The sequence below is a fragment of the Motacilla alba genome, chromosome 20 (genome assembly GCF_015832195.1).
Source record: "Motacilla alba alba isolate MOTALB_02 chromosome 20, Motacilla_alba_V1.0_pri, whole genome shotgun sequence".
Taxonomy (NCBI): Eukaryota; Metazoa; Chordata; class Aves; order Passeriformes; family Motacillidae; genus Motacilla; species Motacilla alba.
In genome coordinates, this window is record NC_052035.1 from 7,358,659 (window position 1) to 7,381,898 (window position 23,240).

General features: G+C 65.5%; 1 protein-coding gene across 3 annotated transcripts in view; it reads right to left on the reverse strand.

Annotated features, from left to right (window-relative positions):
• The window catches only part of SLC12A5 (solute carrier family 12 member 5), a 31,438-nt gene that overhangs the window by 4,789 nt on the left and 3,409 nt on the right, over window positions 1-23,240 (reverse strand). The window contains exons 1-25 of one of the 3 annotated variants that reach the window (XM_038158669.1): window positions 19,920-20,306; window positions 13,078-13,172; window positions 12,723-12,854; window positions 12,364-12,510; window positions 11,712-11,766; window positions 10,748-10,878; window positions 10,373-10,614; window positions 10,089-10,300; window positions 8,063-8,230; window positions 7,035-7,133; window positions 6,830-6,887; window positions 6,007-6,181; window positions 5,062-5,180; window positions 4,657-4,755; window positions 4,444-4,563; window positions 4,167-4,271; window positions 3,910-4,078; window positions 2,818-3,013; window positions 2,568-2,737; window positions 2,361-2,492; window positions 2,073-2,180; window positions 1,777-1,899; window positions 1,510-1,697; window positions 1,146-1,160; window positions 444-577 (exon numbers count right to left, since the gene is read on the reverse strand). In XM_038158669.1, coding sequence (XP_038014597.1) covers window positions 444-577; window positions 1,146-1,160; window positions 1,510-1,697; window positions 1,777-1,899; window positions 2,073-2,180; window positions 2,361-2,492; window positions 2,568-2,737; window positions 2,818-3,013; window positions 3,910-4,078; window positions 4,167-4,271; window positions 4,444-4,563; window positions 4,657-4,755; window positions 5,062-5,180; window positions 6,007-6,181; window positions 6,830-6,887; window positions 7,035-7,133; window positions 8,063-8,230; window positions 10,089-10,300; window positions 10,373-10,614; window positions 10,748-10,878; window positions 11,712-11,766; window positions 12,364-12,510; window positions 12,723-12,854; window positions 13,078-13,172; window positions 19,920-19,971 — 3,244 coding nt within the window. In that variant the 5' untranslated portion in view covers window positions 19,972-20,306. Of the gene's footprint in view, window positions 1-443; window positions 578-1,145; window positions 1,161-1,509; window positions 1,698-1,776; window positions 1,900-2,072; window positions 2,181-2,360; window positions 2,493-2,567; window positions 2,738-2,817; window positions 3,014-3,909; window positions 4,079-4,166; window positions 4,272-4,443; window positions 4,564-4,656; window positions 4,756-5,061; window positions 5,181-6,006; window positions 6,182-6,829; window positions 6,888-7,034; window positions 7,134-8,062; window positions 8,231-10,088; window positions 10,301-10,372; window positions 10,615-10,747; window positions 10,879-11,711; window positions 11,767-12,363; window positions 12,511-12,722; window positions 12,855-13,077; window positions 13,173-19,919; window positions 20,307-23,240 lie in introns of those variants that run through there. The other 2 variants (XM_038158670.1, XM_038158671.1) reach the window with 2 other exon arrangements.

Consider the following 23,240-nt stretch of genomic DNA (forward strand, 5'->3'; position numbering starts at 1 on the left):
TGTGCCATCCCTGCCCAGCCCCAGCTGAGCCTGCAGCACTGACGCCTCCACACCAGAGCCAGGAGCTGGCGGGGTCAGTCCCAAGCCAAGGGGCCAGGGAAGCCCACCCGTCCCGTGCTGGTGCTGTGGGGTTGGTGACTGAGCCACCAGATGGCTGAGCCCCACAGACCTCTACCCAGGCCCTGCCATGTGCCACTGCACTCATGGGTGTAGGTGCAATGTCATGTGGTCCCACCACCCATCACCTGCCAGAGGGGCAGGCTGGTGCCAATGACAGCTGCTGGACACAGCCAGGAGCAGGAGGTGTGGGAAGGGTCCAAGCTCAGGAACTGACCTGTGCCTCCTGGCACTTGCCTAAAAGACCCACCAGTTTTGGGGAAGACATGGACCCTGGTCCCCCTGGCATAGAGGGGTTTTGAAGGCTGGCCCCACAGGAAGGATACAGTTCTCATCCCCTTTCCGGTTACGGGGCGGCCCTGGCATGTTCAGCAGGACCAGCTTGGCATCCTGGGACTTCTTCACAATCACCTCATTGAGCCTCACAGCCGTGTGCATCCTCCTCACGTTGGACTGGTTCCTGTGGGTGACAGCACGTGTGGGCATGGGACAGGCACAGTCAGCCTCCAGCCCACACCAGGCCCAAGGGGCCACAGAGCACAGCAGCCTCCTGCCCTCGGGCAGTGCAGGCTGGGCTGCGGCACAAACTCGGGGTGCAGCAAGCTTTGCCAGGCACCGCGCTGCTGACTCTGAGCCTGCACCGGTGGCCACGAGCCGCAGGGCCACGCACGGTGCCCACGGGCAGTGGCCACCACGGCTGCTCAGGGCCAGGCCACGTGGGAGCGAACAGGAGCAGGAGGAGCGAGTGTCACCGTGGGTGCCCGAGCCCAAGCTTGCAGGGAGCTGCTGGCAGCACAGCAGGGCAGATGAGGAGCGCGTGGTGCGGGCAGTGCACGGTGCACGGGCTGGCAGCCAGAGCCGCCACGCGCTGCCCTGCCCGGGTGAACTGTCTGGCACTGCAGCTGCCACGGCTCACTGAGCCGCCCTCCTGCACAGGGGCAACCCTGATGGCTCCCATCATGCTGCCCCATGAGCACAACCCAGCTCCCTCCGCCCCAGCCCCGGCACCCAGCCAAACCCAGACTTACAGGTTCTCCCACTCCCTGCCAGGAGCATGATGGGGTCGGAGAGAGACAGAGAGGGAGAGAGAGAGAGAGAGAAAGAGAGAGAGAAATATGTGGTGAACACCAGGTGGGCACCCCCACAGCAGCACACCCAGCCTGGGCACCCCATCCCTTGCCAGCACAGTTCTACACAGGGATCCCTCCCCAACTGCCCCCAGCCCCTCTGCAAGGGCGCACTCAGAGCACCCAGGCTGCCTGACCACTCCTCAGGGCAAGGATCAAGCTGGTGCTGCCGAGGCCCTGCCTGCATCCCCCTGGCTGGGGCAGGCAGGGACAGCCAGGATCACAGGGCATGGGTGGGACAAGGTAGCAGCATGGGGGGCCGTACGGCTTCATGCTGAAGAAGTCTTTGATGCCCTCAGGGCTGACAGGGCTCTTGCTCTTGTTCTTCTCAGCAACGGACTTCTCCTTGGTCCAGGTGAGATGCACCTTCTCAGGGGCTGCCTCCACCTCATCACCAGGAGACTGAGAGCTGCTGGAGAAGGTGGTGGCGTTCTTGTCGTGGATTAGTTGGACCTGCAGAGGGAAGAGGGGAATGGTGGGCAGGGCCTGGGGCTAGCTACCTGCCTGACCGTGTCTTGGCACAAGCCCTCACCTCCTCCTCTGGCTTCTCCTCGCCATCAGCAGCCTGCTCCTCGGGGACGTTCAGGCGCAGGCGCGTGTTGGCCGGGTTCTTGCGCCGGATGGAGCCACGGGACTCATCCGTGATGCTCTGGATCTGTGTGGGAGGGGTCAGCCAAGGGAGTTGGGCACAAGAGGGCTTGGCTGGGCAGAGCCTAGCCTGAAGCCCAGTTCTCCATCAGGATGAGCACACAGAGCTGCAGGGCAGCTAGGTTCACATCAGAGCCACCGCAGGGGTCAGAGCCCACCCAGCCTGTCCTGCAGCCTCACCTCCCGCTCCCGCTCATTCTTGGTGAGGTGCATTTGTTTGAGAATCTGGGAACGCTGCTCCATCACCAGTGTCTTCTCATAGGTGTAGGCAGAGATGTCACTCTCATGCTGTGGGGGGAACAGAAGAAATTTGGGGCAGGGTTAGCTGTACTACCTGCTCCCAGCGTGGCCCAGCATGTCCCCATGGTGCTGTGTCCCCCCACGGTGCTGTGTGCCCCACGTCAGGCTCTGCCTGACTCCCGGGCACAGCATCCCTGACTGCAGCACGTGCCCCGTCCCAGCACTCACCATCTCCACCACCTCCACCTCTGCGGTGATGCGCAGGTGGTACAGGAACGTGGTCAGGTCCTTCTTCATCTGGATGCTGTTGTCATCCATCTGTGCCACCGTGAAGATGCGCATCTTGCACTTACGCCACACCTGCAAGGGATGGGGGAGGCTTGGGCACGGCTCGACAGGGACAGCCCCAGCCCAGCACTGCGGGGCCCAGCCTACCTTGTGCTGCCGCAGGAGGAAGGGCAGCAGCATCAGCATCCCCCCATCATGGACAATCCACCAGACGTCGATGTGGCCCTCCGAGAACCGCTCCTGGTTGCCCGGAAACATGGCAACATTCTTGGCCACCAGCAAGGCCAGATGCCCAGCTGTGGTCTCTCGCACCAGCTCTGGGAGGGGAAGGGCCACGTCAGCCAGGGCAGCTTGCAGCCCCCCAAGCCCGGCAGTGCCCACCCTCCACGGTGCCTACCAATGAAGTTCCTCCAGGTCTGGTGGTCCTCCTTCTGGCGCCAGCTGCGGGGCCAGCCCACCAGCACTGTGTTGTGCTGCAGCCCTCCCAGCCCGCTGGACTGGATGAGGTGGGACATGCCATCCCGCAGGTTAGAGGAGATCACCACCTGACAAAAGCCCTTCACCTTCTCCGCTTCCATCAGGCGCCGGATGGACTGCAAGGGAGAAGGAAGTCAGAGATCCCAGGACCTCGGGGACAGGCATGGATCACGGGCACAGCAGCTACCAGGCCCAGCAGGGGCCCAACCCAGGCCAGATGAGGTACAGGGTGCAGATTGTCGGGTACAGGGTATGGAATGGGGGGTGCAGAGTGTGGGGTACAGGGCTGTGAGATGCAGGGTGCAGGCTGTGCAGGTCCTCGCAGGGTGCCTGGGTCTCTGTGCCCCATGGCAGGCCAGTGGCTCCGGGCCAGGGGGGTGATACCCAGCAGAGCACAGAGCTGGCACACAGCTCTGCACCGTGCAGAGTGGAGGGTGTCCTTGTGCCAGGGCTCTGACAGGTGGCAGAGCAGCAATTAGAGTTATTTACTCAGAGAAATTATAACATGTCTGCATGGGAGAGAAACTGTTTGCTTCCAAGGGCTTAATCTCATTAATGTGCCGCCCCGCGGGTGCGGGGGGTGGGGAGTGCTCTCACTCTGGCGGGGAAAGGCTCATCTCCCACCTTGCCTGGCACCAGGGCCACAGAGACTGTGGCGAGAGCTGAGGCTGGGGAGTCCGCTCAGCCCAGCAGCACAGCAGCCCCTGGCTGGGCACTGTGCTGTGCCGTGCCGTGCCATGCTGTGCCAAGTCTTGCAGCAGCTGGCCAAGACTGGGACCAGTGCTTGGCTGGTGCCAGCATCTCTGGTGTCTTGGAGGGGAAGAGGAGTCCAGAGGTCCCAGTAGTACTGTGAGCACCAGCGAAGCATGGAGTCCTCAGGCTCTGCCCGATGCCACCCTACAGCTCTCTGGGCCATCCCGGGCCCACCAACCCTGGCTATGGGGCAGAAACAACCCTGGGCACCTGGGGACCTACTGCTGGCACAGCGTGTCCCAGTGCAGGCAGCTCTCACCTCCTCCGCCCTCTGTGCCTGAGGATGGTTGTCCAGGAAGGTCCCTTCTAACACAGAGGCCACGATAGTGAGGCCCTTCCCAGCCTTGAGCTGCGACGTGAAGGACAGGAGCTGCGGGTGCACCACGTTCTGCTCCTGATCCCCACGGACCAGGACCAGCAGCTGTGGCCTGGAAGGAAGGTCCTGCAGTCAGTGCCCGCACCCAGCTTGTCCCTGCCCCGGAACCCTGAGATCCCCATCTCCCTGCCCAGCCTTACCTCCAGTTTTTGGTGTGCGGGGGCCCTTCCTCCAGCCGCAGCAGGGCGTAGCGGGCTGCACTCAGGGACAGGCCCCGGATCCCATCACCCCACTCCTTCTCCGCCCTGCAGGAACCAGCAGCACATAAGGGATGCCCACGGCTCTGGCCACAGAGCGCCACGCTGGCACCCTGGAGCATCCTGGGACAAGCAGCCCGGGGGAGCCGAGCAGCCACACCGAGAGGCCGTGTGGCCACGGGGGGCTGGCCAGGACCTGCAGCGCCGTGCCCCCCCTTACCCGCGGTACTCGATGTATTTGTAGATGAGGCCCGCGATCAGCATGGCCACCAGTGCGTAGTACCAGGAGCAGATGAACATCAGCGCCAGGCAGAGGCTCATGCCCAGGAAGGACAGGGTCCTGCAGAGGGCACAGAGCTGTCAGCGTGCCCTGGGGCCCACCCAGCGGGGTGTCCTGGGGTGTCCCTGTGCCGCCCCATCCCGCCCGGCTCACCAGTGGTAGTAGCGGAAGCGGGGCCGCCAGTTGGGCGTCCGCAGCAGCGTTTGCACCGCACACGCCAGGTTCACGAACATGTAGCACATCAGGAAGAACCTGCAGGAGAGAGCAGGGGGCTGAGTGGGTGCACTGTGAGGGACTGAAGTCTCCACACCTCCTGGCCCCGGGTGGCCAGTGCTGGAGCACACCCCGCTGATGGACAGAGAAGCAGTGCCATGGACAAACCGAGCCTCAGTGCTGGCCAAGATGTGACCCCGGAGTTCCTGCAGGGCCCTCCTCTTCCCTGCCCTTCCCAGGAAGGGGCCAGGGCAGCAGGTGCGTGCCCCCCTCCCCCCGAGGAGCAGAGACCCACACACGCCACCCGCTGCTTGTGAAGGTGCGGGTCGACAGCACGCTGCCTACATGGAGAGGATGGGAGCCACCTCGTCCAGGGAGGCGATCAGGATCCCGATCTCGCAGATGCAGGCTGTGAGCAGCAGGGCCCATGTCGGCTCCCCGTTGGCTTTGCCATGGCCAAAGACCTGGAAATGGGGGGAGAGGGGTGTGTCAGGCTCTGCGGTGCCCTGTAGCCCTGGGCAAGGGTACAGCCTGGTGAGACTGGACCCTCCCATATACCCAGCCCTGGCAGGAGCAGGGACTGGGAACACTGGGTGCCGTGAGCTGGCACATGTCCCATTGCAATCTGCCAGGAAAGCAGTCCCAGGGCTGGCTCCTGCTGACGGCACAGTCCCGTTCCCGGCAGATCCCGTGGCTCCCCTCACAGCCAGCACAGCAGCCCCGGTACCCCCACCAGGGACGAGCCCCGGCTCACAGCCTGGCCACAGCCAGCACAGAGTCGGGCACCCTGTGCTTGGGACGGACACACGGCCGGGGGACAGCGGCCCCTCCTGCGGCTGCGGGGGTCGGGGAGGGGCCGGGGGCGCGTGTCCGCACGCATTAGAGGGTGCGGGCGGTGCGAGCGAGAGCTCGGGCTGGGGCTGGCAAGGAGAAGGAGGGAGGATAAAATTAGCCCGCTCTTCCCTGGGGGGAGCTGTCGGGTTGGATTTGGAGAGATGAGGTTGTGGGAACGCGTCTTCAGAGAGCAGATAAAATATGAAGCGGCACGGCAGCGGGGGGGAGGGAATTCTGACCTTTCCCGACACTCTCCTCCCACCGATACCGCAGCCAGAGCCACCACGGCCGCCCACCGCCGTGCCGGTGCCGGTGCCGGCGGGAGGAGGGCAGGGAAGCGGGGCTGCTCCGGCAGCGACGGGGCCGGGAAGAGGCAGGGTGGGGTCCCACCGGTCTCTCTCTGCAGCCAGAGTGGGCGCTCGGGGTGGGGAAGCACCGGACTCGGGGGTCACCTACCCTGAGGAAGGGTACGATCCCATCCCTGGAGATGGCTTGCAGGAGGCGGGGCGCTCCGGTGAGACTCTGCAACCCAGCCCCGCAGGTGGAGAAGAACGAGCCAATGACAATGACCCACGGGGACGGCCACGCCAGGGTGCCAACCACCAGGTTCCCGTTGACAGCCTCACCAAACCTGCGGGGCATCAGCAGCACCTGCAGTTCCGTCCCATGACCGAGCACCAGCACCACAGCGGCACAACCCAGGCCCCCCAACAGCACCACTCTGGGGGGATGCGACACAACTAGGATGTTGACTCAAGGGGTGAGCAAGGGAGCAGGCTCAGAGGTTGCCAGGGGTCTGTCCTCATCCGTGTACCCATTATCACGGCAAAGCACAAGGGCAGGTGTGGGACAGGACTCCTTGTCTCTGTGCCGGGGGGGGGGGCAATGATGATGCATGCATTTGGATCCTGTTTGTGTTGGTGCTGGCGACCCAGAAGTGTCACCTGCCACGTGCAGTGAGCAGGGCTGCCCCAGATAGGCAGGAGCACAGGCAGCCCTGCCTGTTGACAAACAAGTGGCTGCCTGCAGCCCCGGAGGGGGAGGAATGCAGCAAACGTGGATGGTTGGGAAGCACACAAGCCCCCAGTGCTGGTTACAAGCTCCAGCCCCCCTGCCCAGTGACACCCACCAGACCCCCAGTGCCCCCATGTCTGCCCAGTGTGTCCTGGTTGCAGCCTTCCCCACACCTCTGCCTGCCCCTGGGACTGCCCCTGCCCCAGACTGTTCCGGGGGGGCTGCCAGACTCTCTCCATGCCCCCCATGGCCTTGCGACACTCACTTGTCACGCAGGACGACCCCCTCGATGCATGCTCCAAAGAGGACAACAGAGCTGATATCTGCCAGGTAGTCAAGGAGAGCCAGGAGGATGCAGAGTCCTGCCTGCCCAGCCAGTGAGTGCTGTGAAGCACCTGAGCTGATCTGCCCCGCAGAGCCCACCCACCCTCAGCCCCGGAGCCCAGGCTCAGGCAAGCCCTGAAGGATACAGACGGCAGAGGTGGTGGCAATGGCCAGGATGGTGCCCGTGGGGATGGACTTCTGGGCATCCCGCAGGTCTCCAGAGCGGTTGGAGCCAGCCATGATGCCTGGGGAAAGAGGGCATGGTGTCAGGGGGAGCAGAGCTACAGCCCATACCCGTCCCAGATACCCTCACGCCAGGCACTGTGTGGGCCCTGGGCACAGCAGGGCACGGCTCGGAATGCGCCAGGATGGGAAGCAGCCATGATGGGAGCAGAGAAGGCGCTGCTGCAGCTTGGGGTACCCAGCCTGCTCTTCTCACTCCCCCCCCCCAGCACTTCCCCCCCTACCCCAAACCTCAGTCTGAGGCCACTCAAGGATTAGGCTCGAAAGCTCTCAAGTGCCTTGTCTCATTAGCCCTTAATTAGCTCAGGCAGGGACGGTGGCTGCCGCAGGGGCAGGGACAGGGTCCAGCCCCGACGTTGCTCCAGGAGGGCAGGAGGTCACGCAGGGACACGGCTGCACGGGCGGGCTCAGCCCAGCCCGAGGATGACCCGCAGCAGCAGCCGGGGCAGGACCAGGGCCCGCGGCACCGGGGACAGGCGGCCCGCAGAAACCGGCACCCGCCGGTGAACGGCAGCGGGAGGGACGGCAGCGGAGGCTGAGCGGCCGCCGGGGACCCCGCAGCGCCGGACCCTCCAGCGCTCGCCTCGACCGGGGCACCCCGGGGGCTGCCGCCGGCCCCGTCCCCGGCGGAGCTGCGGGGGAGCCCCGGAGGCTGCGCCCGCTCGGCTCCGCCGCGGGGCTGGGGCGGGGGGGCTCCTCTGCCCCCGGAGAGCTAAAAATACCGGAGCGGCGGGACGTCAGCGCGCACCGGGCGGCACCGTCAGATCTGGAGCGCGGGCGGCTGCGTGGGAGGCGATGGCGACCGGCCGCCCCCCGCGACGCCGCTGTCACCGCCGCAGCCAGCGCGGGGGTGGCACACGCGGGGCCCCGCGGAGCACGCCCGGCGGCACGTGCGCCCGCGGCACGGAGCGGGGCCGGGCGCCGCTCCCACCTGTCACGGAGGGGAAGTAGATGCCCACGAGCAGGGTGAAGTAGGACGTCATGTCGCTGAAGACGTAGGGCTGGTCCATGTCCACTGGGGTGTCGGGGGAGCTCACCGAGGGCAGCCCCCGCTTCTCCACGATCACGCCCTTGGTCAGGTACGAGCTCCAGAGGTTCTCTGTGAGGAGGGAGGAGGCCGGGCAGTGCCACCGGTATGAGATGCCCACCAGCCCCCAGACCCAGCACAGCATCCCCACCCCACAGGAATGGAACGGGGGTACCTGGTTCTCCCACCCCTTTCCCCGGCTCACTGAGCAGCCAGCTCGGCCAGCACACGGGGCCACGGGCATCCAGAGGGTGAGGATGGCAGCACAGGTGGGCAACCAGAGCAGGTTCATACTGCTGTTGGCAGCGTCCCCACAAGATACTGGAGCAGCTGACATGGGATTGCAGTAGCAAATAATTAAGAGGGTAATATAATTAATGCTGATCAACACAGGTTTAAGGGAAGTGGATCGTGTCAAAGTAACTTGATAATGTTTTTGATGGGATTATGAGTGCGGGGCTGATGTAACAGGCTTAGCGTCCCTCCGTGTGCTGCTTTGGCCGCAGATCGCGGGGAGAAACTGGAGCAGTGGAGAGCAGCCAGCAGCGGGCAGGGCGGGCAGAGGCAACTGCCCTTGGCATGTCACTGCTGGGGGGCTGCAGAGAGGAGCAGCCAGCCCTCAGCCCCCGGCACTGAGCCCCCTTCGCGGCTGCTCACAGGTGACAGATGGGGCTGGCAGCTCCCATTGGCCTCGCCTGTCTCATCCTCCCTGAAATGTTGTGTTTCTCCCCAGCCTCACCAAGGGCACAGCAAGCCCCAGTCATCTCTGCCAGGGTCAACTGTGCCACCCGTCTTAAAATGCTGCTGGGCCGGTCACCCTTGCCACCAGCCACCCCAGAGGGGGGTCCTGGCTCTGTCCCAATGCCCCCAGTTCAGGAGTGCTTGCTGCCTGTTGCCCTGAGAGAGACCAGCTGGGTGGGTGGGGGTCTGCACCCCCTCCCCAGCAGCACCATTGCCAACAGGAGCAGGTTCCACCCAGCAGCCAGCAACTCCTTATCTGACCCAAAAGACCTCAGAGTGCAACATCATCGGGAGGCTCCCAAACACCCTGTGACTGCACTCCACTAATCACAGTCACAGCTGCAGCCCTGAGCACCACGTGCTTAGCTAAGTCTGACCTCCCATGCCCGTGTCCACGCAGACACCAGGGCAGGATGGCTGGGGTAGCCCTGCAGCCATCAGGAAGGACTGATCCTGCTCATGGCTCTGCTGCTTTCCTGAGTCCCAACAATCACTCCAGCATGGGGGTCTGCAGACACCCTCTGAATGTGGCACAGAGCATCAGCCACTGCCACCCACTGCTGAGCGTGAGCACCTAGCAGATATCCCAGCATCTCCAGAAAAACAGGTCATAAGTGGCTCCTCCCAGCAAATTCACACATCTTTCTGTGGTCCTGGCCACTCTCCCAGCAGGGCTGTAGCCACAGTAGCTAAGTGGCCCCAAGGGGTGATCACTTCTCTCAAAACCTCAAATCAATACCAGCCTTTCCAAAGGCCAAGAGGAAGCAGAGGGAGGATTTATTGCTCCCCAGCCTTCGGGCCTCATTTTGCGCCACCCCTCTGGCTGACACAGACTGCGTGCAGGTGGCTGCAGCGCCCTGCTCTGTCACCCAGTGCAGGAGTCTGTCCCACTGCCCAGCACAGCATGAGCACAGCTCCCTGCGCCTCAGGAGCAGAGCAGCCCCCAGCAGGGATCTCCCACATGCCCTCTCACCTGCACCCAGCCCTGTCTGCCCCCACAACACCTGGCATGGCTGAGCAGCCATGCTTAGAATGGCCTCCCACAGCACATCTCCACCAGCCCTGTTGGCAGAGCTGCCCAGCAGACACAGCCCCTGCCCCACCGCAGCTCCCTTGCTTCTCCATGCTGCCATTCCCATGTCTTCAAGCCCATGCCCACGTTCCCATGCCTCTATCCGTATGTGCTCACCTTGGATGAGGCCGCTGGCAGCGCCGGGGATGCCCTCGATCTCAGTGACGTTGTTCATGGTGAAGTACTCGTCGCAGGTGGCATTGAGGAAGCGGGAGGTGCAGAAAAGCTCCCAGAGCTTGGAGCCAACTGTCTCGTTCCCCTCCACCACCATCTTGGTGCAGAGGTCGAAGCCGTGGCGTGAGAGGGTCCTGTTGCCCAGGAGGCAGATCCTGGGGGGGACACGGGCACTCAGCATTTGCATGCCCCAGCCCTGCTGCAGCCCTGCAGGACCCCGTACTCACGGGAAGCTTGGCGGGTCAAAGGCCGATTTGATGACACCAGCGTAGATGGCAAGGATGGAGAGGATGACACAGCCCAGGAAGACCAGGGCGAATTTGTTGACGTACTTGACACCCACGAACACCACGGTGGCCATGCAGGTCAGCACACAGGTGCCGTACACACGCATGTTGTTGAGCATGGCAGCTGCCTCCCCGCTGGCATCCTCTGCCTTGAAGATGGCCATGGCCGGGAAGATGTAGGCCTGGGAAAGAGTCACGGCATCACTACCTGGCTAACAGCCCGCAGAGGGGCCCCAGGAGAAGGGTCCTTCAGGCCCCCTGCCCTGCCAGGCGCTGAGCCCATGGCAGTGCACAAGGCAAGGACCAGGTACCTACCAGCAGGATTTCGATGGTGCCCAGGATGTACATGGCTCCGGCAAAGGTGGTGCCCAGGTAGAAGCAGAGCCCCACAGCCCCACCAAACTCGGGTCCCAGGGAGCGTGAGATCATGTAGTAGGAGCCACCCGCTGTCAGAGAGAGCAAAAGTGGGTCCCAGCCAGACCCCAGTGACACCCTCAGCCCCGCCAGGTATCCCAGAGAGCAGACTAGAGCCAGGATAGCCACGGGCCCTGCTCCAGCACTGAGCAAGATGCAGAGCAGCACGAGTGACCACACCAGCAGAGTCATTCCCCAGCAGCCAGGTGCAATGGCCAATGTCACAGGTGTTCCCTGGACACCAGACAGGAGCCGGAGCCCCAGGGACCTGGGCCATACCCTGCTCCATCCTCCCAGAGGAGCCCTTAGAGCCGGGCTGCCAGGATCGATGGTCCCGCTGCGGCAGCAGGATGATAAATAGCTTTAATTACACCCCGCGTCGGGCTGTCAGCGCTGTGCCCAGCCTGGCGCAGCTCACGGCTCCCCAGGGCTCTGCAGGGCTGGCATGTTCTGCGGGAGGCAGCCAGGGCACCCACCGGCCAGAGCCCACACACGGCAGCGTCCCCGGGTCCGGCGGTGGGAGAGCCCATCCCATCCCCAGCCCGTGGCACTCAGCACGCCCTGCTCCCATCCTCCTGCCGTGCGTCTCCCGGCTCCCCGCGGCCTCGCCAGTCTGGCGGAGGGAGGAGCCGCGGCTGGCGGCTCTCGCTGCCATCTGCACCTCGCGGCTTTGGGGACGGGTGGCGGCTCCGGCTCGGCGCTCCCCCGGGCCGTGGGGATCCCGCGCGGGCTGGTGGCAGAAGGCTGGGGAGCGGCTGGCAGCCCCGGGGGATGCTCTCTGGGAAAAGCCCCTGCAGGCACCCCACCCGGCAGGGACCAGCTGCCCGCACGCGTGGCACACACACGGATGTGGGGTTGGCTCTACCTGGCACCACACCGTTGGTGGCGATGGCGCTCATGGAAATGGCCGTCAGCATCGTCTGCGGGAAGAAACACAGTGTTCAGGAGCTGGGCAGAGGGACAGGGGAGTGAAGGGACAGCTGGGGCCATGCTGGGACATGAGGCCTCTTGGGGCCACGCTGAGATCTGCCACAGGGCAGGGATGCCCAGGGAGGATGAATAGATAGATGTATGTGCGGATGGGCAGGCAGGATGTTGGCTGGCAGCACAGCTGAGACAGCTGAGCCCTTGGAGGGGCTGGCAGTGCTGGGGTGGCTCAGGACACTGGACTAGGCCAGCCTTCCCAGCCTATGCCCTGGGGTGACTGTCCTGGCGAGGGGGCCCTCTGCATAGTCCCAGAGCAGGGGACCCCCGGCACATCCCCCTACATGGCAGCTATGATCTGGGTCACCATTTAAGCACCATTCCACTGCTGATTCCTTTGGGAAGCTGAAGGCTTCTCCTTGCTCTAAGTGGGGCAGGAGCTAGGGCAGGGGCAGAAGCTGGGGCAGGAGCAGAGCTGGGGCAGGGCACGCTGGGCTGGCAGCTAGTGCACCTCTCCATAGTCCAGCCAGCCAGACTGGTGACCCCAGGCCATGGGCAAGGCTAGTGAAGGCTCATATGGCTCCAAAACTCACGCAGGAGCAGCAGAGGAAGACCATGCAGAATGACTCCATGATGCCAGCAATCCCCACCACCCAGGTGAGACGCAGGAAGAGGATGACTCCAAAGATGTTCTGAAGGCAGGGCAGGTAGACACCCATGAAGGTGCCCATCCGTGGGGCCTGTTGAGGGAACAGCAGTTACCAGGGCTCAGGGGCCTGGCTGGCGGAGGAGCAAGAGGTCCCACTCCTCCCACAAAGCAGCCAAGAACCCAGGGTAAAACTACCCCTGGTTGAGGCCGAGAAGTTCCCGTTCCCAGGGCAGTCTATGGCCTGGCACTACAAAGGCAAGGGCTGGAGAGAGAGGGAAGTTTACCTCCCTCCTAAATCCTTACCTGCACCGGCTTCTTCTTGCCTCCATCATTGTTCTCAGCCTCCTCGTGCTCCCGGCTGCCCTGTGGCAGGTTGGTGTAATTGGCCAGTCCACTCAGCAGGGACGAGACCATAGGGCTGGTGTCCATCTCCTCCTGTGGAGAGCAGATCCCGAGTCGTGAGGACAGACCCCTGGGACCCCAGCCAACCCCAGGAGACCTCATCAGCTGCTACCCCACTGCCTGCCCCTCCAGGAATGGCTTTGGCAGTGTGGCAGTCCTGGCCCGGGGCTCTGCCATGTCCCAGTGCCCAGGGTGCAGGTTGGGTGCTGTGGGACAGCTGCTAATCTCCCCGTGCCCCACTGCCTGCATGCCCTACCTCGAAGAGGGCCATGTTCTTGCCATCGTACTCCTTGCCCTTCTCCAGGTCCGTGCTGTTAATGAAGGGGCTGCTCTCCTTGGGATTGCCATCGCCTGCAGAGACACCCCTGAGTCAGTAAGCAGCCCCTGCCCCACCCACATCCGCAGAACATTCACCCCACAGGGTCACCGCTGTGAGGGGTCACAGCTGCCCGTGGCTGCCAGGAGAGCTGCCAGGGCCGTGGGCACCACGCTCACGCCCAGACCCAGGCACAGGCAACGCCAGGCCGGCACCCCAGCCCCCGGCATCACCTGCCACCCCGCACACGGGCAGGGGCTGCCATCCCCAGGAGCCGCACGCTGCCCTGCCCGGCCGTGCTGACGCGTGGAGCCGGCGGAGCGCATCCACGCAGAGAGGCAAGCGGAGTGCATCGGGGGAGCCCTCCGGCGGGACGCTCGGCAGCAATAACTCACGGCACGGGCTGCCCTCAGCGCTGCGGCTGATCCCGGGGCTGCTCAGCATCAGCGCACAGCGGATGGTCCCGGCACAGTGCCTGGGACTGGGGCCACGGGCCAGGTGTCTGCTCCTCCTCCCAGACATGCACCACAGGGCGGGAGGTGACATCATTGAGGGCAGATGATGCCCGGGGCAGTGGAGCCACCCACAGCAGTGCCAGGCCCATAGAACTACCAGGATAGGGGCCACAGCCACTCACTGCATTAATGACCTAGTGCAGAAGAAACCTGGAGTTGGCTTAATAGCGATGAAAACAGCTGAGCTGCAGAGCAGCAGAAATAAATCAAGCTGGAAATGGAGCAGCAGTGAGGATGGTGCTGCCGGAGCAGCACAGCTCCAAGAGAAGGTCCAGAGCAGAGAGGGACCAGGGCGTGAGGGCCAGGAGCCAAAGGACACAGTCCCGGGCAGAGCAGCTGAGAAGGCACCCATGGCATGGGGAAACCTGGGCAGCCAGGCTAGTCCCCAGCCCTCAGTGGGGTGAGAGAGGTTCCCTCCACACATCCACCCCACCACCACAGCCCTGCAGCCAGAGCAGTCACACTGCCATTGGCCACCGCACCGCTGGGCAGGCTGCCCACACGGGCAGGGTCACAGACCAGCTCCATGCTTTGGGGCCAGGGAGAGAACTGCCCCCTCCACCATCCTTCAGCATGGAGCCCATGAGTGCCCCGGGGCGGACGGATGGTGCCCTAGCAGTGTAGTCACCCACTCATGGTGGCAGCCCCAGGACAAACCCTGCGACCATTCGGAGCATCCTGGTCCTTTGAAGACCGCCATTCTCCTGCCAGTTGACTCATATTCGGGATCCTGGAAGCCCGCGTGCAGCAGTGATTCACCATCTGCAATTCCCTGGCAGACAGGGTGCTCCTGGCTGACCAGGAGGTGAAGCCTCAAATGCTACAGGTGACACAGACCTGTGGGCTGGCCCCCAACTCCCACCATCCCTGGGCTCCCCCAGCGTGGGGCAGCAGGGCAGCAGCGTCCCTAAGGGCACAGCCGAACACCGAGGCACAGCCCACAGGCTCCTCCTGTGCAGGAGTGGCCATGGCAGTGCCACTGGGACACCCTGGCCCACAGGCTTCTCCCCAGAGTCCCCCTGGACACACACAAAGCAGCCCAGGTTGCAGCACTGCCATGTGCCTGCCCTGTATCTCCCACAACGGGTCTCATCACGAACCTCATGCACTCCTTGCTCTGTGCTTGGTCTAAAGCCCCACTGAACCCTGCCGTCATTAGGTAACAGCAATGGCGTGGCCACGGCAGCCACCCACTCGCCACGGCTCTTGCCCACCTGCACCAGCTCTGGGGACCACACGGATGTGAAACATCCACCATGCTGACAGGACACCCTCCAGGCTGACGCTGTGGCCATCCCCAGTGAGGTGACAGAAGCGTGCAGGAGCAGGGGAGGCTGGAGCTCACCTCCCCCTTGGGGCTGGGTGGCACCGGGGGACGCGGGCAGCTTGGCGGGGAGATGTGCTCGAAATGTGGCAAGGCTCTGGGACCCCTCCGGGAGAACGGAGCCCGCAGGGGCCTCGCTTCACCGCCTGGTACCCAGCCGACGACATCACCGTGCAGGTTTCCATGGCAACGGCGAGCCACGGCCGCCTCGGCTCCCGCTCTTATGTAACGGCGCAGGAGCCGGACGCTGGCCCCGCACGGCACCCGCGCCCCGGCCCACCGGCGCCGGATGGATGCTGCGGCCCGACCCCCGGCCCCTGCCCGCCCACGGGACTGCCCTGCTCGGCTCCACACGACAGGCGCCAGCAGCACCCTGGGGTGCCCGAGCTCCAACCCACGGCACCACCTCAGCACCCAGAGCTCGCAGCCCCTCCACCCCAACGCGGGCCAGCGCTCCCCGTGCCGGGGCCGCGGCCCGTGCTGACATCGCCCGGGCTGCTGGGGCTGGCCCGCGGCGCAGGAGCCCCTCGCCCGGGGACGCTGCTGCGAGGAGCAGCACCGGGAGAGGCCCGGGGCTGGCGAGCATGAGGATGCAGCACGGCTCGGGGAGACTCTCGGTCTCCCACGTCGCTGCAGCCCCACAGACTGGAAGGAGTTAAACACTAGGGCGCAGGGTCCCAGGTGACAAAGCGCTCCCGCTCCTGCTCCTGCTCCTGACGGAGACCATTTTGCCGCAGCGGGGCTGGTGCAGCCTCCCGTCGGTAGCTGCCTCAGACCCGGGGTCTGAACTCAGGGGCAGCCAGGGCAGGCAGGAGCAATGCCCCCATCCCTCCCCGGCCACTGCCACAGGCAGCCCTGCCCGGCAGCACAAACGGGGCGCTGCCTCCCGGCCCTGGGGACACGTGGGACACCGCCAGTCCCAGCAACGCCCACAGGGCTGCCCCTGCCCCGCTCCGCCAGTGCAGCCAGGACAGAGCAGCGCAGGGCCGGAGTGCTGGACCGGGCTAGCAGCCCCAAGGCCAGCAGCCGAGCCGGGAGAGACAGTGTGAGCAGAGCAGAGCCGAGCCGAGCCGTGCCAGGCTTCGATCCCGGCGCTCAGCCGCCCCCCTCCCCAGGGATCACTCAACACGAATCGGCCTTTTAATTTGCTGCGGCGGCTGGAAGGGCTGGCAGCGGGATCGCTGGCAGGAACCCGCAGCCCCGCCGTGGGCACCGCGCAGCCCCGCTCTCAGCAGGGCTTCCACCAACCTGTCTGCCCGGGGCAGCCAGAGCAAATGCAGCAGCGCCACAGGACCGTCACAGCACCCTCGGAGCCCCCCAAGGCAGGGCTCAGGCAGCAGCACCAACCACAATTTGATCTTCTAATGGCTTTTTACTTAGCCCTAAATTGGGTTGGGAAGCGTCATGTCCCTTATCCCAAATCCTCCCTAATCGCTTTACACGGCGCAGGGCACTGAGCACTGGCTGGGGTAGCCCCAGCAGCCACCCCCCTCGGGCTAATTAACCAGAGCTGCTGCCAAGGCTGCTACCCGAGCACGGCCGGCCCGTGCCCTCCGCAGCATCCAGAGCACAGCGAGCCCCAGCCAGGGACAGCGGGCACCAGGGCTGCAGCACTGCCGGGAGGTGCAGTGGGTGAGGGGGGCCGTGGCAGGAACAGCCCCGACCTCAGAGCCCTCTGCGCCTCCGTCTGCGCTCCTGCACAGGGCTGCTGACGGCTCCGGAATCCCCTGCGCCGCCCCCAGCCCGATCCCCCGAGCCCAAGGGGCAGCAGCAGCGCGATGGCTGCTCGTGGCACTAGGGATGCCCTGGGGCTCCCCTGCAGGTACACAGGACACCTTGAATTTTGCCACAGGACACCTGGACTCCCGGGGCTCTGCCTGCAGCAAGGGGCACCCCAGGGTGACCCCAGCAGGCCAGCGAGCACATGGGCGAGCACGTGGCCCTGGCTGATGTCCCCAGCTGCTGCCCTTTTGCAGGAGCTGCTGGCCAGGGAGGCCACGCTGCTGTTCTGTCACCTCCAGCTATCAAGGGGACTTGGCTGTACATACACTGCCTGGCCCTGGGCTGTTGGCCTGGGGCACCTAAGGCAGATGGGGATGGCCAAGGTATTCTTACGGCAGTGGCATCTCTGCGCCCACCCCGCTTCCTTCTACCCTGCACAGGAGTGTCTGACAGCTGCTCTGGGGACAGCGACCCTTGAAGAGGCCACACAGCCCTTGCAGCCCCACAGAGGCAGAGACCACTGATGATCAGAGCAGGGCTGGCTCGTGCTGGCAGCGTCACAGCAGAGCCACTCCAGCTGCAGAGTGTCAGGGGAGCAGGGGTGGGGGTCAGGGGTGGGATGGTGGAGTAGGATGCCCCCCCCCATTCCAGGGCTGTGTTTTCCCCCTCCAGCCAGCAAGCACACCCAGTGGCCTTTTGGGCTGGATTCCTTCACAGCCTGACCCAAATTGGACCAACTGCTACTTCAGACCTATCCTCTTCCTTCCTAAACCCAGGATTATCCTCCCTTTGATCAGCCGGCCCTGCAGCGCAGGATTTCCAGCACAGGCGTTTTGGCTGGCTGCATTTAAACAGCTTCCCAGATTCTCCGACAGTCCAAGCCCTGCCTTGGAAATGGCCGTGGACACAAGTTCCAGCAAAGCTCCTGGTCCTGGATCTGGGCTCCCCAGGCACCCCAGTGCCACCGGGCTGGGTGTCAGCCTGGCACCCTGCAGTGGGGCTGCGGCTGACATCCCAATACCCCAACCACAGCAGTGCAAGGTGCCAGCCCGGGCACTGCAGGCAGCAGCCCTGCCTGCTCCCCCTCCCACCATCTCCCCAGGGGGTCTGCAGGGTCTGCACTGGCCCAGCCCTTGTTGGGTTGCTGGGGCTGGAGCCCTTCCAGCCCCTGTCATGCGGCTCACGCATGCTGTCCAGAGCACGACCTGAGTGGGGACACTGCTGCCCTTTCTGACAAATAAGGCCTAAGTGGCACCCAGGGCTTCAGTGGTCGTGCAGGGCTTGGCAAGTTGCTGGACAGCCGGCACTGGAGCAGCCAGGACATGTGGAGGGGATTCACTGGCATTCAACAGCTTTGCTACCCAATGGATTTTCCATGGTCCCTGCAGACAGACCTCACGATTGGGACCCTTGGCATGGGGGGACAACCCGCCCCCCCACCACAACCTCCCTTGTCACAGGTGTGGGGAGCTCTGCTGAGCCCCTTCCTACAGACAATCCCTGCTCCCCCAAGTCCCCCAGGCCCCTGCTTCCTCCAATCCTTCACCTGCTGTCCCACAGGGCGGCATCTCACCAGGCTCAGCTCCAGGGACAGTCTGCCTGGTCCATCTGTAGTGGCACTGTGTCCAGCCCTCCTGCCAGACCCCAGCATGGCTGCACCGCCTGCTGCCACGCCGCAGGCACTGCCGCGATGGAAATCAGGGAGTGGGAGAGATCCCGGTGCTGCAGAGGGCAAGGGGAGGGCAAGTGCCCAGCGAAGGGCACGGCTGGGGGCCAGTGCGACAACCCCAGCCCGGCAAGGTGCCCCCAAAAGTCTCCTGCCAGCCCTGACCTTGAGCGGAGCCGCAAATAAACAAGCAAATAAACAGACCGGGGTCGGCAGAGCAGAGGAATACATAGAGCTTGTCTGTGGCTGTGCCCAGAGCCCCACTGTGGGCAGTCGGGACCCCCAAAACCACTGCTATAGCCAGCCATGCGCTCCCGGCTGGGGCTATGGCAGACCCCACGAGGGGACCCGGAGAGGAGACTTGGCGGTGTCTGGGAGGGTCAGAGGGGCAGTGCAAGTCCTCCTGTGCACACGCTGCATCCCCCTGGCTGCAGCCCACCCCTGTGCCCGGCAGGAACACCCACAAGAACGGGGCCTGTGCTGCCTGGTGCTGGACGTGACCCCGTGAGGAACGGAGATCCTCACACAGCTCGGTAGTGCCGGGGGCCGGGAGGGGCTGAGGCCAGAGCGCCAGCAGTGCCGGGGCTGCTGCGGGGCCGAGCGGCCCCTCGCCGGCGGAGGACAGCGGCCCTGCGCCAGGGCTGCAGCGGGACGGGGCACAGCGCGCCACGGACTGCACCGGACCGGACCGGCTCGACTCGGCACGACAGGGCTCACTTTGGCTCAGCTGGGCTCGCTTCCGCTCGGCTGGGCTCGGCCCCGGGAGGAACGGCTCCGGTGGCCCCGGAGCAGGGCCCGGGCGGCCGCTTCAGCACCGCGGACAGCGGCGGCGGCCCCGGGGGTGGGGGGCGGGGGGGCAGGGAGTGGGGGGCGGGAGCGGAGAAGGGAGCGGGGGGCGGCTGCCTGGGATGGGGAGGCGGCTGCCGGAGATGGGGGGCGGCAGAGGAGAGGAATGGGGGGGGAGGGCAGCGGGGGTGAGAGAGGCGATATGGAGAGATGGGGGGGCGGCAGCCGGAGGTGGGGGGCGGCAGCAGGGAGGGCTGGGGGGGCTGCAGCGGAGGTGCGGGAGGCAGGGGTGGGGGCCGGCACTTAGGTGCGGGGACCCTTGCGGGGATCCCGCGCGAGAGGGAGCGGGACTGGTGCGGCGACTGGCGGGGGCTGTCCGGGAAGCGGCGGGGCCAGCCCCACAGGGTCGCTCGGAGCACAGCAAGCAGCCCCCGCCCGGAAGGAGGCTCCTCGGTGAGCCCCGCACCGCTCGGCCGCACCGCCGCTTCCCGGGGCTGCCGCAGCGGCGGGAGTGCGGCCGGGGCTGCGCGGAGGCGCCGGGAGCGGGAGCATCCCCGCACCGCCCGCCGCAGCCCCGCGGGGCCGCCGGCCGAGAGCCGCCGTCGCGGCCGGTGTCGGTGCCGGTGCCTCCCGCTTGCCCCGCGGCACGGCACCCTCAGCCCCCGCTGGCCCCGGCTCCGCGCCGCTTCTGCCCCGCGCCGGCGCCGGCCCCCGGCCGCCCCGGGCCGCCCCGCCGTCCCGCTCGTCGGTGCCGATGCCGGTGCCTCACCTTGGCTGGCGCCGCCGTCGCCGTCCTCGCAGTCGGTCAGGTTGTTCAGCATGGCGCCGGTGCCGCGGCCGCTCGCTGCCGCCGGAGCTGGAGCTCTCGCTCCGCAGCAGCCGCGTCCCCGCGCCGCCCCCCGCGCCGGTGGGAGGGGGCTGCAGTGCGGAGGCGCCCGGGCTCACGGCTCACGGCTGCTGCCGGCGGAGCCCAGCCCGGCCGCCCGCTTCATCACGTATGCGGGAGGCATTGCCCCCGCCGCGGCGGGGGGGGGGGGGGCGCGGCGGCGCGGGGGGGTCACAAAGACGAGCGAGCGGAGCGGGGCCGCCTCCCGGCTGCGCCAGGCGTGGGGGGGAACTAGGGCAGCGCTGCGGGCCCGGCTGGTGCGGGCGGGACGGGACGGGACGGGCCCGCAACCGCACCGACCCTGCACCCGCCCCGGCCCGAACCCCGCCTCCAGCCCCCGCGCTCCGCACCGGCCCCGCATCCGCCGCCAGCCCCCGCAGCCCACACCAGCTCCCGCCCCGGACCCCGGCGCAGCCTCGGGACCTCGAACACACTCGGGGTGCACAGTGGGGCAGAACCTCCGCCCGCGGGACCGACACATCAGAGGCGGCTGAGGCCCGGGATCACGGCAGCCTCGGTCCGGAGGCCCCTGCCCTGCGACGGGCAGTTACCGGGTGGGGGCGGCTCCGGGTTGGGCAGCACCACGTCATGCAGGGGACCCCTCTGCGGGCATCACGGCCTCGCCCGTGGATGGAGAACCCTGCCCCAGTAGCAGGATGACCCAGGGCACCCGGGGAAAGGGGAGGCGTCCAGACCACCCCACAGTGGGTCTGGCGGGACAGCAGAGGTGATTGCCCTGCTCTGCCCAGCTGACCTGCAGCGCAGGGAACACTGCCTGCAGACGGGAGCAGGCTTCATGTCACCTCCCCTGGTGACCAGGGGGCCGAGATCACACCCATAGCAACCTTCTCAGACGTGGAGAAGGGTTGCAATGGGGCCAAAATCCCCAGGCCCTGTGCCGTCTATGGAGGCCCCAGCTCTTGCGGCTGTCACCCACAGGGCCAGGGGCACAGGCCACTCTCGAGCTGGGGTTGTAGAGGGACCTTGCAAGGCTGCCTGAAGCCCCCTGTTCTCTCATGCACTTAATCCGGGAGGATCCCCCAACCAGAGCTGGCTGCAGCTCCCGGCATCTCCTCCAGCACAGGCTGAGATCATGACAGCCCGCTGGCCTCCGTTACTTCTTGACGGCTGTAATTAATTGTTTACTTTCTCCTGGTGCGGAGCCAGCTGCTCCGCAGCGCGGATGCTCCCCGGCCTGACCTCGCGGCCAGGAGAGAGGCTCAGACCCCTCACCCCAGCCCGGCAGGCAGCATCGATCCCTGCCCTACGGCTGCAGCCTGGACCCCAGGACCTGGCATCCCCGGGGAGCTGCAGCAGCACAGCCCCAGCTCCACGGCAAGCGGCACAGGAGGGCTGCAGGGAGGATGGGCAGCTCAGGGTGGGCAGCTCAGGGTGGGCACCCCCTGCCCAGGACTCTGGGTGGCAGTCACCACATGGAGCTGCCCCGTCCAGCTGCAGCAGCACCAACCCCTCACACCTGCACCCCTCAGCCCTGAGCAGCAGCCAGCGCTGGAGCAAGGGGTTGGCCCCCTCCCAAGGGCTGGAACTGGAAGGAAGGGGCTGCAGACAGGATGTAGTGGACAAAACCACCGTCCCATGATGGCCTGGGGGGTCAGAGGGCACCCCCAACCCCCCAAGGGGGCTGTGGCTGGCCAGAAAGGCAGCAGGCCAGGGTCCAGCCAGCCATGGTGAGTGCCAAGCACCACAGGGTGGTTTTTTGCAGGAGGCCACAGCGCGTGGGCTCGGCACAAGAGGGATTTTCCTTCTAAAACAGATGCGGGGGAGGGAGCACGTGAAAGACCACTAATCCCCTAATCCCTGGATTATGGCTCCATTTCAGGGGTTGGGATTTGACGGCAGCACAGGGGGCTACGCTATCAAGACTGCATTGGCTTATCCTGTGCGCAGGGTCCCACCAGCATGTGGGGACAACTGAGAGTGTCTCTGAGGCAGAGGAGACCGAGGGGGCTTGATCCCCCAGCAGAGCACTGCCTTAACTCTGGCCAAAATACCCCTGACTGGGGTATGTGGTGCAGTGTGTCGACAGGAGAGAGGTGTGGCACAGTGTGGGCATCATCCATGCCCTTGCATTGCCTGCAGTCGTGCTGCAGGCAGCACAAAGGCATGGGGAAAGGGGAAGACTGATGCTTTTCCCTGGCCATGGAGTGGGGGATCAACTGCAAGTGGCCCCTGAGTCTGAGTAGCAGGCAGGATCCTGGCACCAGGCCAGGCAGAGCATCAGTGCCCCACTTAACTGCAAGAGGCTGCCCAGGAATGACGACGGAGAGCGGCCAAGCCAAGAAGCATCCCTGCAAAGGGTCCTGTACCCCTGCAGAGACTCCTGAGAATGTCCCAGACCCCTCTGCATAGAGCCTGGGTGGGGGAAATCGTTCTCACAGGCATTCCCAGGGCCGGAATCCTGTCTGCCGGCCACACAGCCCTTGCCTGTCCTATTACCAGCAGCGGTCAAACCTCCCAGGAGCGAGACACGTGCTGGAGTCACTGGGAAACCTCCTGAGGGCAGGGAGCGGGCAGCCTGGCAGTGTGCCACACGGGCAGTGAGGGCAGCTGTGCTCTGGAGATGCTGGTCAGCACATCGCACTGCCTGCTGTGATCCCTGGGCACGGTCAACAGCCTGCCTGTCCACAACCCCCCAGGATGGGACACCCCACACTGAGGGCTTGAGGCATGAGGACAAGCAGCTCCCAGGGAAAAGAAGAGCTGGGGCAGGACAGACCCCAAGATGATGGAGGTGCAGCAGGGCAGAAGGGCAGTGATGCCAGCCAAATGTTGTAGCAGCGGGTTTGCATCACAATGTGCCCTCACCACACTGTCCTGACAGCCCCAGGAGCCCAGGGGCAACAGGTCCTGCAGCACCTTGGCAGGATGGAGTTCTCTTGTTCATCTCCATTCAGACAGGCCAGGGCCCTGCCACCAGCATGGGGCAAAAGCAGAGCCCAGAGCTGGCACAGGCACCAGCAGGGACTTGACACCAGCTGCAGCAGCAGGACAGGACATGGAGGGAGGTGCAGTGTCCTGTGGGGCTGGGTGGGGAGCCACGGGAGGCACTGCAGCTGCCTGAGGCTGAGAGCAGAAGGGCAGCAGTGGGGCAGGGCTGGCAGAGGCCGTGGGGCAGGGCTGGCAGAGGCCATGGGGCAGGGCTGTGAGCTCCTGCGTCACGCGAGCCCAGCACAGCACGCAGCT